Raw genomic sequence first — 14,010 nt, forward strand, 5'->3', positions numbered from 1 at the left:
GAGATGAGGCTGAGACTTGCTAGAGTGGCTGGGCTGCAAAGGGACGGAGGTTGGAAGGCGGCAGCAATGTCATGAGTCCTGGTCTCTGAATCTTAGCTCACACTCAGAAGTGTTTGGGGGCCGGAATGCTCAGTGTGAGTCCAGGAACAGTGGCTGCCTGGAGGAGCTGGAGAGAGTGGTTGCTCTTCTTCACGTTCCCAGAGATTAAAATGATTTTATGTGTGTGCTGGTTTTACAAAATGTGCTAAATTAGGCCCACCCACTACCAGCTGGAGCCATGACCTGGACCCTCTCTGAGGGTGCTCCAACTCTGACCTGTCATTATTTGGTAGTACTTCAAAAATCCAAACCGACAGCTAAACACTTTAGATCCCTGGAATCCAGGAGGTCAAGTGTATATGTGAGCAGACAGCATCTAGAAAGACACACCTTTGGTCTGGGAGAAGACTGCAGAGGAACCCAGGGCTAGGCAGGCAGCCACTGCTTTTCACATGTCAACTTGTTTGCCCTCCTGCCTAGGCTTCATGGTCTTCCTTATTTATTTATTTTTTTTAAGCAATGTTTGATATCCAACAACCATACTAAAGGAAAAAGAAACTACATGAAAGTGTTTGCCTCATGGGAGTATGTCTAAATCATGGGAGTATGTCTAAATATTTCCCTATTAAGACCTAAACTTTTGTCTTCAAGATACCATGAAAAATCGAGCCAGTATATCACACCAGGCTTTGCAGTGAAATCCTGCCTTTGTTCTCATTAGATAAACTGACCAGATGTGTTTTTAGCTGCTGGTTGTTTCAGATGATTAAGTCATCAAATGTGTCCTATTTTGGTAACCTCTGCTGCTGCTGCTGCTAAGTCGCTTCCGACTCTGTGCGACCCCATAGACGGCAGCCCACCAGGCTCCCTCATCCCTGGGATTCTCCAGGCAAGAACACTGGAGTGGGTTGCCATTTCCTTCTCCAGTGCATGAAAGTGAAAAGTGAAAGTGAAGTCGCTCAGTCGTGTTCGACTCTTAGCAGCCCCATGGACTGCAGCCCACCAGGCTCCTCCGTCCATGGGATTTTCCAGGCACGAGTGCTGGAGTGGGGTGCCATTGCCTTCTCTGTTTGGTAACCTCTAACTTAGGATAAAGGGTTATGGTGCTGCCCTGGGTTTCAGATGACTTGGACCTTCATCTGAGCTCCACTGCTACCTAACTGTGTGACTTTGGGCAAGCCGTTGGATTCTCTGAACTTCAGTTGATGTATCAGATTCTCTGTTGCAAGCTCAGAAATGAATATTAACTATCTTCAGCAAAATTTTTCTTAGAAGGGTGTCAGAGCTTACCTAATCGATGGGAGGCTGGAAGACCAAACCTAGGAAACAGGCAGGAGCCAAGGACATTCAAGGAAAAGCCAGAGTAGGCATAGACTAGTCTCTACCTTGCCACTCTCCCTGTGGTGAATGTGACCATCCCCCACTTTCCTTACTCACTTGGGTCGCCTGCCTGAGATTCAGGAGGCAGTTTCCAGCTGGCCAGGCCTAATCCACATGCCAGTGTCCTGCAAGGCCCCTTGCAGCTCCAGAGTTGGAAGGTCACCATGACTAGGTACATTGAGGGAGATTCCCCAAGAGGTGACTAGGGTGACAGGCAGGAGAGCTCTCTATTACTGCTTGTCAGCCAGAAACCACAAATGGCAGATGTACCCCCGTCTCTAGAAATGGGAAGGTTGAATTGTATGGCCAGTGGTAAAATTGTTGATCCTAGATTGTGTTTCTGTCTGGATGATTCTGAGATGCACATGTTTGAGGCAAGAATGAAATAGTTACAAGATCTTATCAGTAAATGAACATTCAAAATGATAAAGGAATATCCGGTTGGGGGGGGGGTCCCTCTAATTTATGATCTGTAGGAAAAGGACCAGGAAGATTAGTCCTGATGGAATTTGTTCCTCAGCCTTAAACAAATAGACCTTTTTTCTTCTTCTTCTTAGGTTGTAGAAAAGTTGTAGAAAAACTTTTATTATGAAATTACCTTCTCTGTGATGTGGTTGTAGAAAAGATGGGTAAATAGCTGTATCTGAAGGTACTTGTGCTGGGCATTGTGCAACAGAGTTTTAATGGAAGACTAGCTAGGACTAAAATAGTCTGGTGGTTGTAGTTAGTGAATAAGAACTGGAGCCATAAGCTTTTCTCCCCTTTGCCAGTGATTGGTTTGCTAATGCACCCCAGCCTCTGCTTATCTGCTGATGGAGAAAAAAATCCTGCTGCTGCATTCACAGGCATGTGTCTGGGAGTTTATATGCGCTGGGTGGGGAGAAAGTTCCAGGTATCCATTGCCATTCCAACATTGTCACTGGAACTTACCACCTGTATGTTGGGGATGGGTTGGGGATCGTTTAATTACAGAGAATAGTGCATACAATGTTTGGGTTTGGATTTTCTCTCATTGTAATTTCACTTTAGGATTACAGAATCAAACTTTTCTCATTACCTGGAAGTTTACTGTTGACTTTCGTAGCCATGTTTCATCCATCAGGCAACAATGACTTTCCTTTCCTGTTTTTAGAATTTAGCCAGACTTTTTCAGTAGGTGCTAGTATTCATAGCTCTGTAGTCGTTTGGCCTCTGGTCTGATATTTGAAACTTTTATTATGAAATTACCTTCTCTGTGATGTGGTCACATTGACTGGGGACATGAATTCTTTTCCACCTAGTGGGATTGACATGGCTGCCCTAGTACCTTGAATCTGAAAATCAAATACCTAAATAAGCAGAGAAAAGTTAATCAGGAAAAGGAGAGTGTTGTTATGAGTACGAAATATATTTGATAGTTTTCTCATAAATGAGTATTCTTCAAGATAAAAATATAAAACAGTTCAGGAAAATTATGTGTATTTGAATTTCACATAAATGCCAGCAGCTTACCTGTGCAGTTATATTTTGTGCTTTCAGTATTACACAATAATTTACCTATGAGTTTTGGCTTCAGGCAGAAATGCCAAGCAAACTCAAGAACTTGGCATTAGAAACATTATAAACGTGAAAATCCACTTTCTTCATTTTAATGTTAAAGTGAAAGCATTACACCCACTGTATGAAACTTGATTTCCCATAGTAAATGATTCATTTCATCTTGTGTGTTATATGTAAAAAAGAATAATGTCTGTCAGACTCACATACAGTAGTTTGCAGGTGTGTTGCTTTATTTTGCTTTATTTTGACCAGTCTTCCTGCTGGTCATGGTTGACCACCCTGGCCACATTCCTCAAAAATTTATTCTAATCTCAAAACAGTTAAGTGTTTTCTTCCCTTAGTTGACCTTCTCTACACTTTGCCGGAGTAGAAACTGCCAGTTCACAAATTTCATGCTTTGGAAAGTGCTTTTGATTGGGAGGGATTGGCACAGAGTGCTTTCCCGAATTATTTAAAGCAGAGGATTCGTTCCTCTGTTTTTGAGACTAAAAATGCTACCGTCATGCCCAGTTCTTTTCTCTACTGTGCAGCCCATCTGGATTCATCTCTCAGCCAGATGTTCTTCATTCCCCTCAGTAAAGTCTTTCTGTTCATGGCCTTGGTCAGGGAACAAAAAGGGAATGCACAGAGCTGAGATCTGAATGAATTTCTGTCCTTTGCTTTCACTTCTGTATCTGCTTTTAAAATCTGTTCTGTTGAAAAGCTCTGTAGGGAAGACATCGCGTTTCATCTTCTGTAAACTATATCATAAAACTAGAACAGCATAGTAAAGACTGATTCAGAGCATGAATTTTCAAATCAAACCTTGGTTTGAATCCTGGCTCAGAGGATTGCTAGCCTGCTGTATGATCTTGGGCAGATAATTTACCATTTCTGAGCCCCTCAGTCTCTTATGTGTAAATTGAGAGTAAAAAATAGTACCCAAGTAACCTTGTTGTGAAGGTTAAATGAAATATTGTGAAGTGCTTAGCTCAGTGCCTCGCATACAGTTGGCATCTACTCAAGTTAGCTATTAGTAGCTCAGTTCATCTGTCAAACAAGGGATGATTTTCCATTTGATGAGCAGGTGATCTTAGGCAGGACACGAGTAGATGTTCTTCAGTTGTATCCCTGATAAAGACTGGAGAACTTCACTGTCACTGTGTTAGAAAGATGATCCTTGTCATTCTCTCATCAAGCAGCTAGTTACTCTCCATCTTTGGATTCAGAGAGTGTTCTTTATCTTGTGTTTTCCTTAATATAGGAGTTAAGTCCTCTGGGGTTTGTGTTTAACTTGGGCATCTGTAATCATATAGATGGCTCCAGAGAATTTACTGGAGGAGTCCTCTTCCTAGGCCAGACTCTAGAGAACTGGTCAGTTCAGAAAACGTATAAAAGTTTTCACCTACTCTTCTCAATTTTAGAAACCAACTCTGCTGATTGAATCTTCAGCCAGCTGCTTCAGAAAGATGAATATTTACATAAATGAGTCTCTTGTTACCCTAGCAAGATATACTCAGCCTTTACCGTACACTGAAGTACATGTGATTAAATTTACATATTAGTTTCTTCATATGCAAATAAGGCATTTAATTTTCAAGTTGAAATCGATCCTCCTAAACTCTGGTGGTTTCGAATTTTGTTTTTTCACTTCTGTGCCACCATGCTGCCATCCCATCTTTGATAGCATTTATAGAACTTTGACTTTTTTTCAGTGATAAGGGTTTTTTGTAATTAGCCACACTTTCATTCCTGGTCCCTTGTGACCAACACTTTTGTCCCCTTTATGCCACTTTTGTGATCACTGGGGAGTCAAAATTTGAGACCACAGAATAAAGACAGTTGATCATACCGTCCAGAGTGCATCTGCCATGACTCTCTGGGGGCCTACGTTGCCCCTACTAGGGCAGCTCCCAGCCCAGCTGGGTCTGCTGTGCGTTTTGTTGTATCAGAAAAGTTTATTGAGATTTGTATAAAAGACTCAAATAGAATGGCATCTTTTCCCTTATACCAATCGTGACTTTGACTCCTGGTTTTTCTTTTATAATCAGGAATTTTCCAGGTAGCTTTGAGTTAACCACGGACTCTTGTCCTCCACCCCAACTCCCCCCTTATGAGAGCACTGCATACATTTTGAAGAAGGCACTTAGATATATTTTAAAGCATATGAAACAAATGTATCTAAGAGCAGTATTCCAGAGCTCTAAAAACCAGGAAGTTGGTGTGTTTGTCAAAGAGAAAGTACCTTTGTCTCACAAAAGGAATGACTGAAATAAGCTCTCAACAAATATACTTCTTTAGTGTCAGATGTAGAGACCACTTTGTGTACTGGAAACCAAAATGCCCCCAGCTGTAACTTGCCTGCTGATAGGTAGACTGGTTACCTTTATTTTTATAAAATATTTTCATTTGTAAAGCAGACAGTTGCTGTGTTGGCAGAAGTGTGAATGTCATTTCCTGTCTGTGGTGTACCCCACTCATCCTGTCACTTAGACATTTTGTTTTAGGTTGTTCCCGTAATGTGAGTGAAACAGAGTGACCCGCAGCAGGGTGACATGTGCACACCACGAATGTAACAAGAGACAGAACTTGTGCAACAGACCACAAGAGCGCAACGCTTTATTTAAAGATGAAAACAAAACAAAGGCAGCCCCTCCCAGCCAGCATGCAGAATTTTAAAGTGGCGTCTGTGGAGTCTTTGTTTTTAGAAGACAAATTTGAATCTGTTTGGCAAGTTACCTCAGAGGTTTATCAGCTTCACACCACATGATTCAAAGATAAAATGAAGCCAAGAACTGACATTATAAAGATGATTTAATTTCATGTGCCAATTAGTTTCTTGTCAAACATCTGTATTTTACAGTCCAGTAATATGCCACATATTTTTAATTCTGTAATTTTCTTAACCTGTGAGATTACAGAATTTCTATTTTATTGTCCTAAATTACAATTCCTGTTGCAGTGATGGGTCAGAAAAAACTGTGTGTGGGTGGGGAGGGGGGGGTGGTTGGAATGAATTCATTTATTCATCAGATATCTACGAGTACCTGATACGTGCTTAGCGCTGTTTCCAGTGTTGAAGATACAGTGCTGAGCAAAATAAAAGTCTTGCTCTTCATAAAGTTTATATTCTATTATAGGGAGCTGACCACAATCAAGTGTATAAGTGAATACATATAATTTTAGTTTATGATAAATATCCTGAAAGAAAACAAAAGAGAACAACAGGATAGAGTATGCTGGAATGGGGGGAGGTGATGATATCGAGCTGTGACGTAGATGGTGACAGGCCAGGAGAATAGTGTCCCAGGTAGAAAACAAAGAGCACAAAGGCCCCGAGAAGGGCCTGAAATACAGAACAGAAGGAAAGCTGGTGCATCCAGATCATAGTAAAGAAAAGGGAGATGGTATAAGACCAGGGAAGTAACTCCTTATCAGCTGTTACAGGGCCTAGAAGTCCCAGCTAAGGACTTTGGGTTTTATTTATACATACAAAGGGAAGCTGTTGGAGGGTTTTAAGCAGGGAGGTGATATTATATGATATATATCTATATATTTTATTTTTAAAGCCCTCTGGTTGCTCTTTGGTAAGTGGATAGTGGTGGTACAGAAATAGTTGCAGACAGTCCAGTTTAGAGGCTTTTTGCTGATATAATGTCTGGGGTTAGTTTCACTTCAGGGTCAGGACAAAGAGGCAGAGGTATAGAAGAAACAAGACTGGCCATGAATGGGAACTGGAATGTATGAAAACATAGGGGCTCATATATTATTACCTGTACTTTTGAATCAATTTGAAATTTTCTGTAATAAAACCCTTAAAAGAAAACTTTTCAAACAGCAGTCTAAGTGAAAAACAGTGGTGCCCTGGACCGTTGTCAGAGTGGTGATGGAGATACATGGACAAATTCAAGTCTCATAGGTCTTGCTGAGGGGTTAGATATATATTGTCAGACACAGAGAAGCCAAGAATAACTGTTATGTGTTTGTCCTAAACAACTTGGGTGGATGTGGCCAGGGAATTCAAGAGATTAGATTTGGCAGTATAAATTTGAAATGCCAATTAGATTTCCAAGCAGAAATGTCGAACAGGCAGAGCAGTGTAATTTACAATACATTAACTAACCCTGACTGGAGTACTCAAAGATAGTCTTGGAATCCTTCATTATGTGTTTCTAAACTTTACCATTAATGGTTTATAAGTTCTATCCTTTTTGAATTCTGTAGATAACATTGTTGATATGAAATAATGCAGATACAATTTTGGGTTTTTTGTGGATATCCACTAGTAATCGTGCTTTGAATAGCCTCTAAGCGATAATTCTTCCATCTCTGTTGAGCTATCATTCACATGAAGGATCATATCAATACCCAAGGCACACTCTGTGAGGTGAACATACTTCCTCTGCACTATGCCTTTTTAACGCCATGGAAATGCAAGTTTATGAAAGTAAAATTCTGAGTAACTCTTTACTGTGATATGTGTGTATTTTAAATATAAATCTTTTTTTGCAAACTTATATCTATTGTTAGTAGCTAAGTATTATAACACATTTCACATCTGATTAGAACACTGTTGAAACACCATTATTGACAACCATAGATCTATGAGTTGTTAAACTAATATCTATTAAGGGCGCCAGTCCAAGAAGCTTCTTATTCTTACTGACTTCTCACAAGAAGCTCAATTTGTTTATGAATCTCTGTTTTATAGATAGAGAAATTTAGGCCCCCTAAACTCACTCAGGTAAGAAGTAGCAGAGTTAGGATTCAAACCCAGGCAGTCTGGTTCCAGACCCTTTACCCTTGTTTCTAGAACCTTCCTCTTAACTGCTACTATGTAATGTATGTAGAATAGTGAGAATTTTGTTCCAGAAGAATTGTCTGTAGTAGACAAGACTGTGAGTAACCAGAGTTTCTCTTTTTTCCTTTTTTTAAATTGAAGCAGAGTTGATCTACAATGACATATTAGTTTCTGGTGTACAACAAAGTGATTCATACATATGTATACATGTTCTTTTCCATTGCGGTTACAGGATATTGAATATAGTTCCCTGGGCCATACAGTAGTACCTTGTTGTTTATCAGTGTCGCTTGATTTTATTTTTACTTCGTCCCATGAGGTTGGAACTTTAGAAGAGGAAAGAGAAAATAATCCCAAAGTCAGTCTTTATCTTACTCTTCAGTTTTTCTTCCTTAAAGTACTTATTTACTTATTTATGTGTACTTTTTTCCTTGCAGCATCAGCGAGAGCTTTCTAACTGTCAAAGGTGCTGCCCTTTTTCTACCCCGGGGAAATGGCTCATCCACACCAAGAGTCAGCCACAGACGCAACAAGCATGCAGGTAAAGCTCCACATATGCCATTCCTTTTCTTGGTTTCTTTGCCTTTTGTTTTGTCTTAGAAGACTGACTACCTCCACTGTCATTTCTCCAGGAGTTCTGTAATAGTGAAAGAAAGCATTGTACTATGCTGTAATCACTTTTCTTTCATGCTCATAGACCATTTTTCTGGCACTTAGCAGAATACCTTATACATGAAGTAGATGGTCAATAAATTTTTGTTGGAAAAATAATAAGGTACAAAAAAGATGTTAATGGCATCTTAATGTGATTTCTCGAGTAAGGTTTTGGTAATCAGCTAAAAGATGTTCAGATGTTTCCTCAAATCCTATGCAGTATCAACTGACCAAAGATAGTATTTGTTTTTGTCTGCTCTCTAGGGAGTCACAAGACTAATATGATATATTACTAATTTAAAGTAAATTCAGTGTTACTATTGTGATAACAAAAGTTATTATATCACATATTTAAATATCAGAGTCTATGTCTTGATTGTGTTCACATTAAAAAGACTGAAAATGTAATTCAGAAGACATAGAGAAACAGGAAGTCATCAAATAAATGTTCACTTAGGTATGGGTATAATGCTCTGATTTTGAAATAACCTGCTAATATTCTTCACCTAATAACAATATGAGGCTTTCTTCCCCACACCTCCAAGCAGTTCTCAGACGCTAACTGGGTATCTGGCAATTCAACTCATTTTTGACACTGTCTACCTGGAGGTAGTGTCAGATTCCACAGGTTAAGGGCTCTATTATATAAGGCCGCCCCTCCCTATCCCACATTTCAGATGCCAGTCACCAGTCCAACTTGTCATAGATTGACTGTTCCAGTGACCCCTTCCTTGGGATTGTGTAATTTGCTAGAGCAGCTCATAGAACTCAGAGAAACATTTTACTTGCTGGATGGCTGGCTTATTATAAAAGGATATAACTCAGAACAGCCAGATGGAAGAGATGTGTAAGGCAAGATATTTTGGGAAGGGGCAGTGGGCTTCTATACCCTCTGAGTGTACACACTCCCCAATCTTCACGTGTTCCTCAATATAGCAGCACTCTGAAACCTGCCCTCTTGAGTTTTTGTGCTGGCTTCACTACACTGACATCATTAAATTATTGGCTATTGGTAATCCATTCAACTTTCAGCCCCTCTTCCCTCCCCAGATAAGGAAATTCCAACCCTCTGATCACATAGTTTCCCCTGGCAACCGGCCCCCATCCCGAGGTACTCTCCTAGAGTGTCAGGTCATTAATATAACAGAAGACATCTTCCTGGCTCCCATCATTTAAGAAATTACAATAATATTACAAACTCTGTGCCATGAACTGGACAGAGATGAAATATATTTCTTATTATAAATCACAATATCATACCCACTAACAGTAGAAAATGCATTTGTATTTCCATATGTTAGACTTCTCTAGGGGCTTCCCTGCTGGCTCAGACGGTAAAGCGTCTGTCTGCAATGCTGGAGACCCGGGTTCAATCCCTGGGTTGGGAAGATCCCCTGGAGAAGGAAATAGCAACCCACTCCAGTACTCTTGCCTGGAAAATCCCATGGACAGAGGAGCCTGGTAGGCTACAGTCCATGGGGTCGCAAAGAGTCGGACACAACTGAGTGACTTGACTTTACTTTTACTTTTTTTTAGACTTCTCTAGAGTTAGGTGCATCTGTGGCAATGAGGTTAAGAAAGAATTGAAGAAAGTTTGTCTCAGGAGAGAGGTCTCCAGGTATAGGATATTCATAGTTTAGGAAGATAACCAGCCTTATGCCTCTCTTCTAAATAGCAAGTCTAATTTGTATCATTTTGGGGGGAAAATAAAAGTTGGTTGTCCTCAGGACAACAGAGAAACCTCAATCAGTGCTACACAGAGTGTTTGCTTATTGTCCAAAATAGGCCATTTGGATGACGTATTACCTCGAAGAGTGGAGGAAATTAGAATTAGTAAGAAAAGAACAAAGAAGACTAAACCTTGAGTATGTAGGTCAAAGGTGAAAACCAGAAATCCTGGGTCCCATTGAGCCAGTAGTTGAGTTTAGCTCCAGTCCAGATAATCTCAGCTATTCTAGTGGCTGCCCTACTTCTTGTTTGGGGCTTCATCTAGTTCAAAGCGTAGCAGCTCAGAATTATAATCCAGCTCATTGGACAGTATTATCCTCCTACCATAACCCCAGCCATGGAAAATTTTTAAAAGAGGCACTCAAAAAAACTCCCCCAAAACTTGAATGCACAGAGGAAGTAGACCCAGTTGAGCTTTGTGTTCCTGTTTGCTGTGGATATTTATCACTTACAGTAAAAAGAAGATGAAATATTGGCTTAAATCCAGCTTGTCTGACTAAGATGTTAGTTAAATTGCTCTGTGGCATATAATGGTAAGTGGGGTCAGGGGCTTTTAAAGCTCCTGGCCCTGGTTGGTCTTTTTCTTTGGTCAGACTTCCACACTCAGCTGCCACCCAGGTTTCTACTTGACCTTGTCCACTGAGCTTTCTCTATACCAAAAAGAAAAGCAGATTTAACACAAACTGAATGGACTTTATTTGTGATTCAGACCAGAACAGATGAGGCAGTGTAAGTATAAATGCAGCTCATAGAGCCAGACCTTCGCATAAGCTGGGAGTTCCCTTGGCCAAGTCCACAGTAACTGAAAAGATGATTGCAGAACTGAGAACAGATCAAGGGCTTCCTCTGTCTCATGGTACTTTCTTCTGCATGTTTCTCGAACCAGTTAGAATTTTATCTGGTCTTCATTAAAAATGTCCAAGTACTTGTTATAATCAAAAGGCAATATCATAAGCGAGTGTCTGCTAACATTTTAAAGAGAAACAGCCAAAAGTCTATAAAATCAAACAAGTCTAAAACGTCACTACCAGCAGTGAAATATATGAAAACAAAATGTAGAAAAGGGATATTAATGGTTCGGGTGTGTTGCTTCTGTTAGTCTCTGTGAAGGACGATTTCCTAGTAGGAAGCACCCACTTTGTTCATGGCAGTGCTTTTCACCACTGACAAACCTGAGCTTCTACATGCCCCGCTCGCAGAAGAAACCCCTTTGTAGGGGTAGGGCTCCCTGACTGTTGAACCTTCTGAGAAGCCAGCTAGATCTTTGGGCCAGTAGTAGTTGGAGTGGGGATTTACCGCTACTCTTTGCCCAGAAGGGCTTCCCAGGTGGCTCAAGTGGTAAAGGACCCACCTGCCATTTCAGGAGAGGCAGAAGACGCAGGTTCGATCTGTGGGTCGGGAAGATCCCTTGGAGGAGGAAATGAGAACTCGCTCCAGTATTCTTGCCTAGGAAACCCCATGGACAGAGGAGCCTGGCAGGCTACAGTAGTCCCTGGGGTTGCAAGAGTCAGACATGACTTAGTAACTGATCATTTGCCCAGAAACGTTTTTCTCTTCTGGAAGTTCTCCATCCTGAAAATTCTTTCCTCAGGTTATTTGTCTTCATAGAACAAAAGGAAAACTTAGTTTTTAAAAAGCCTGAGCTGCTTACCTCAATTGTAGCTAGTAATTGTAGGCATTCTTCACTGTTTATACCTAACACTTTGTCTCCCCACTCTCATTCTTTTCTTTTTTTAACAGCTTTATTGAGACATAAATACTATATTATTCACCCAATTTACCCATATAAAGTGTACATTCAGGGATTTTTTTTCAGTGTATTCACAGAGTTACACAGCCATCACCACAATCTAATTTTAGGAGATTCTCGTCACCCCAAAAAGCAACCCAGTACCCATTAGCAGTCCCTCCCTATATCCCCCCACCCTCTCTCCTATCCCTGAACAATCACTAGTCTGCATCCTGTCTCTATAGATTTGCCTGTTAGGGGTGTTCCGTTTAAGGGGAACCATATAAACAATCTTTTGAAACAGGCACCTTTCACTTGAGACAGGGCCCCTTTCAAGACTCATCTATGTGATAGTATGTATCTTTTTATGATAGAATAGTATCATAGTGTATGGATGTATACCACATTTATCCATCTATCAGTTGATAGACATTTGAGTGTTTTCCATTTGAGGACTAATAGCCTGTTTGTGTGGACACATGTTTCCATTTCTCTTGGATTTCTGCTATGAACCCACACTGGCTCTTGCACATGAGACTTATATTGTGTCTCTGGGTTTGAAGTATAACAGAATGAACCTGGGCAAACATAATGACTCTTCTTTTTAATTCTGAAAGTTGAAAGGTTCTTCAATAGAAGAAGTAAAGAAGCCAGCAGTAAAATGGAGGGAAAAGGCAAAAAAACTATTCTTTAAGAGAACAAAATAGGGGAATTCCCTGGTGGTCTAGTGGTGAGGATTCTGCGTTTTCACTGCTGAAGGTCTGGGTTCCATCCCTAGTCAGGGAACCTAAGATCCCATCCCGCAAGTACCACAGGACAGACAACTGTTTGCCAGCCTACTTTTTGTTCTTCCTATCTCTCTCCACTTCTTGCACATATCAGTATTTCATCTCATAATTAACAGCTATGAAGTTACCTAGAGGAAAAGTATGTATGGAGATTCCAAGACCAGTGTGAGAACAGGTTACACTGGCATCTGTGATCATGCAGCTGCGTTAGTCACTTTAGACTCTCAAAAAAGGGTTGGGCAGGAATGAAGTTTTTTTGTTCTCTCATTGTCTTCATTTATGACAGCACGTTATCTAATTATCTCTTACTGGCCAAAGCTTCCCTGGTGGTTCAGACAGTCAAGAATCTGTCTGTAATGCAGGAGACCCGAGTTCAATCCCTTGGTCGGGAAGATCGCCTGGAGAAGGGAATGGCTACCCACTCCAGTATTCTTGCCTGGAGAATTCCATGGACAGAGGAGCCTGGAACAGGCTGCAGTTCATGGGGTTGCAAAGAGTCAGATACGACTGAGCGACTGACACACAGCCGAAGCTTCAGATTTGCTAGTATAGTAGGGAATGTGAGGAAATCTATACTAGTTTGATACAAAGAAATTTCAACTTAGTTTTATAGAACGTATAAAAACTAGTGAAGATTGAAATAATGATGGGCCATTTTAAAGCACCTAATGATATGTTCACTAGAATTTATATCCCTTGAGATTTGCTGTATTTATATACACACACATGCATTTTTCTTTTTTTTTTTTTTGGCCATGCCATGTGGCTTGCAAGATCTTAGTTCCTGACCAAGTTTTGAACCCATGCCCTCAGCAATGAATGCACAGAGTCTAACCACTGGACCACCAGGGAATTCCCAAGAGTTGATGTATTTAATAAGTGCGTGCTCAGTTGCTCAGTCATGTCCAACTCTTATGGACTGTAGCCCTCCAGGCTCCTCTGCCCATAGAACTTTTCAGGCAAGAATACTGGAGTGAGTTGTCACTTTCTCTTCCAGGGGATCTTCCCAACCTGAGGACCGAACCTGCATCTCCTGCATTGGCAGGTGGATTCTTTACCTTTGCACCATCTGGGAAGCCTGTTTAATGAATACTGTCTCTTTAATATCAGCTACTAATGTGGAAATCATTTTTAACTGTTGACATTATTCCGGGGGGAATCTAAAAATCTTTTTAATTATGATTTTTACAGCTGAATATTACAGTTACAAAAATAGGAATGGCAAAATGGTTAGCTTTTTTTAAGTTAGGGATGATTCTAACACTACATACCATATACCTCGGTTTCAAGATTCCCTCAGTTCCACCTTCTGTGGCCCTGAAAACACAGCCAGTGCTTTCTCTGCCCATCACTCTCATCAGCCTCAGTCATAG

At 40.6% G+C, this 14,010-nt stretch overlaps 1 protein-coding gene across 5 annotated transcripts in view; it reads left to right on the forward strand.

The window, feature by feature from the left end:
• The window catches only part of SSH2 (slingshot protein phosphatase 2), a 246,847-nt gene that overhangs the window by 178,039 nt on the left and 54,798 nt on the right, over positions 1-14,010 (forward strand). For all 5 annotated transcript variants that reach the window (XM_025280957.3, XM_025280956.3, XM_025280960.3 and 2 more), the window contains one exon: positions 8,176-8,279. In XM_025280957.3, coding sequence (XP_025136742.3) covers positions 8,176-8,279 — 104 coding nt within the window. The remainder of the gene's footprint in view (positions 1-8,175; positions 8,280-14,010) is intronic.

Source organism: Bubalus bubalis, chromosome 3 (genome assembly GCF_019923935.1).
Source record: "Bubalus bubalis isolate 160015118507 breed Murrah chromosome 3, NDDB_SH_1, whole genome shotgun sequence".
In the NCBI taxonomy this organism is placed as follows: Eukaryota; Metazoa; Chordata; class Mammalia; order Artiodactyla; family Bovidae; genus Bubalus; species Bubalus bubalis.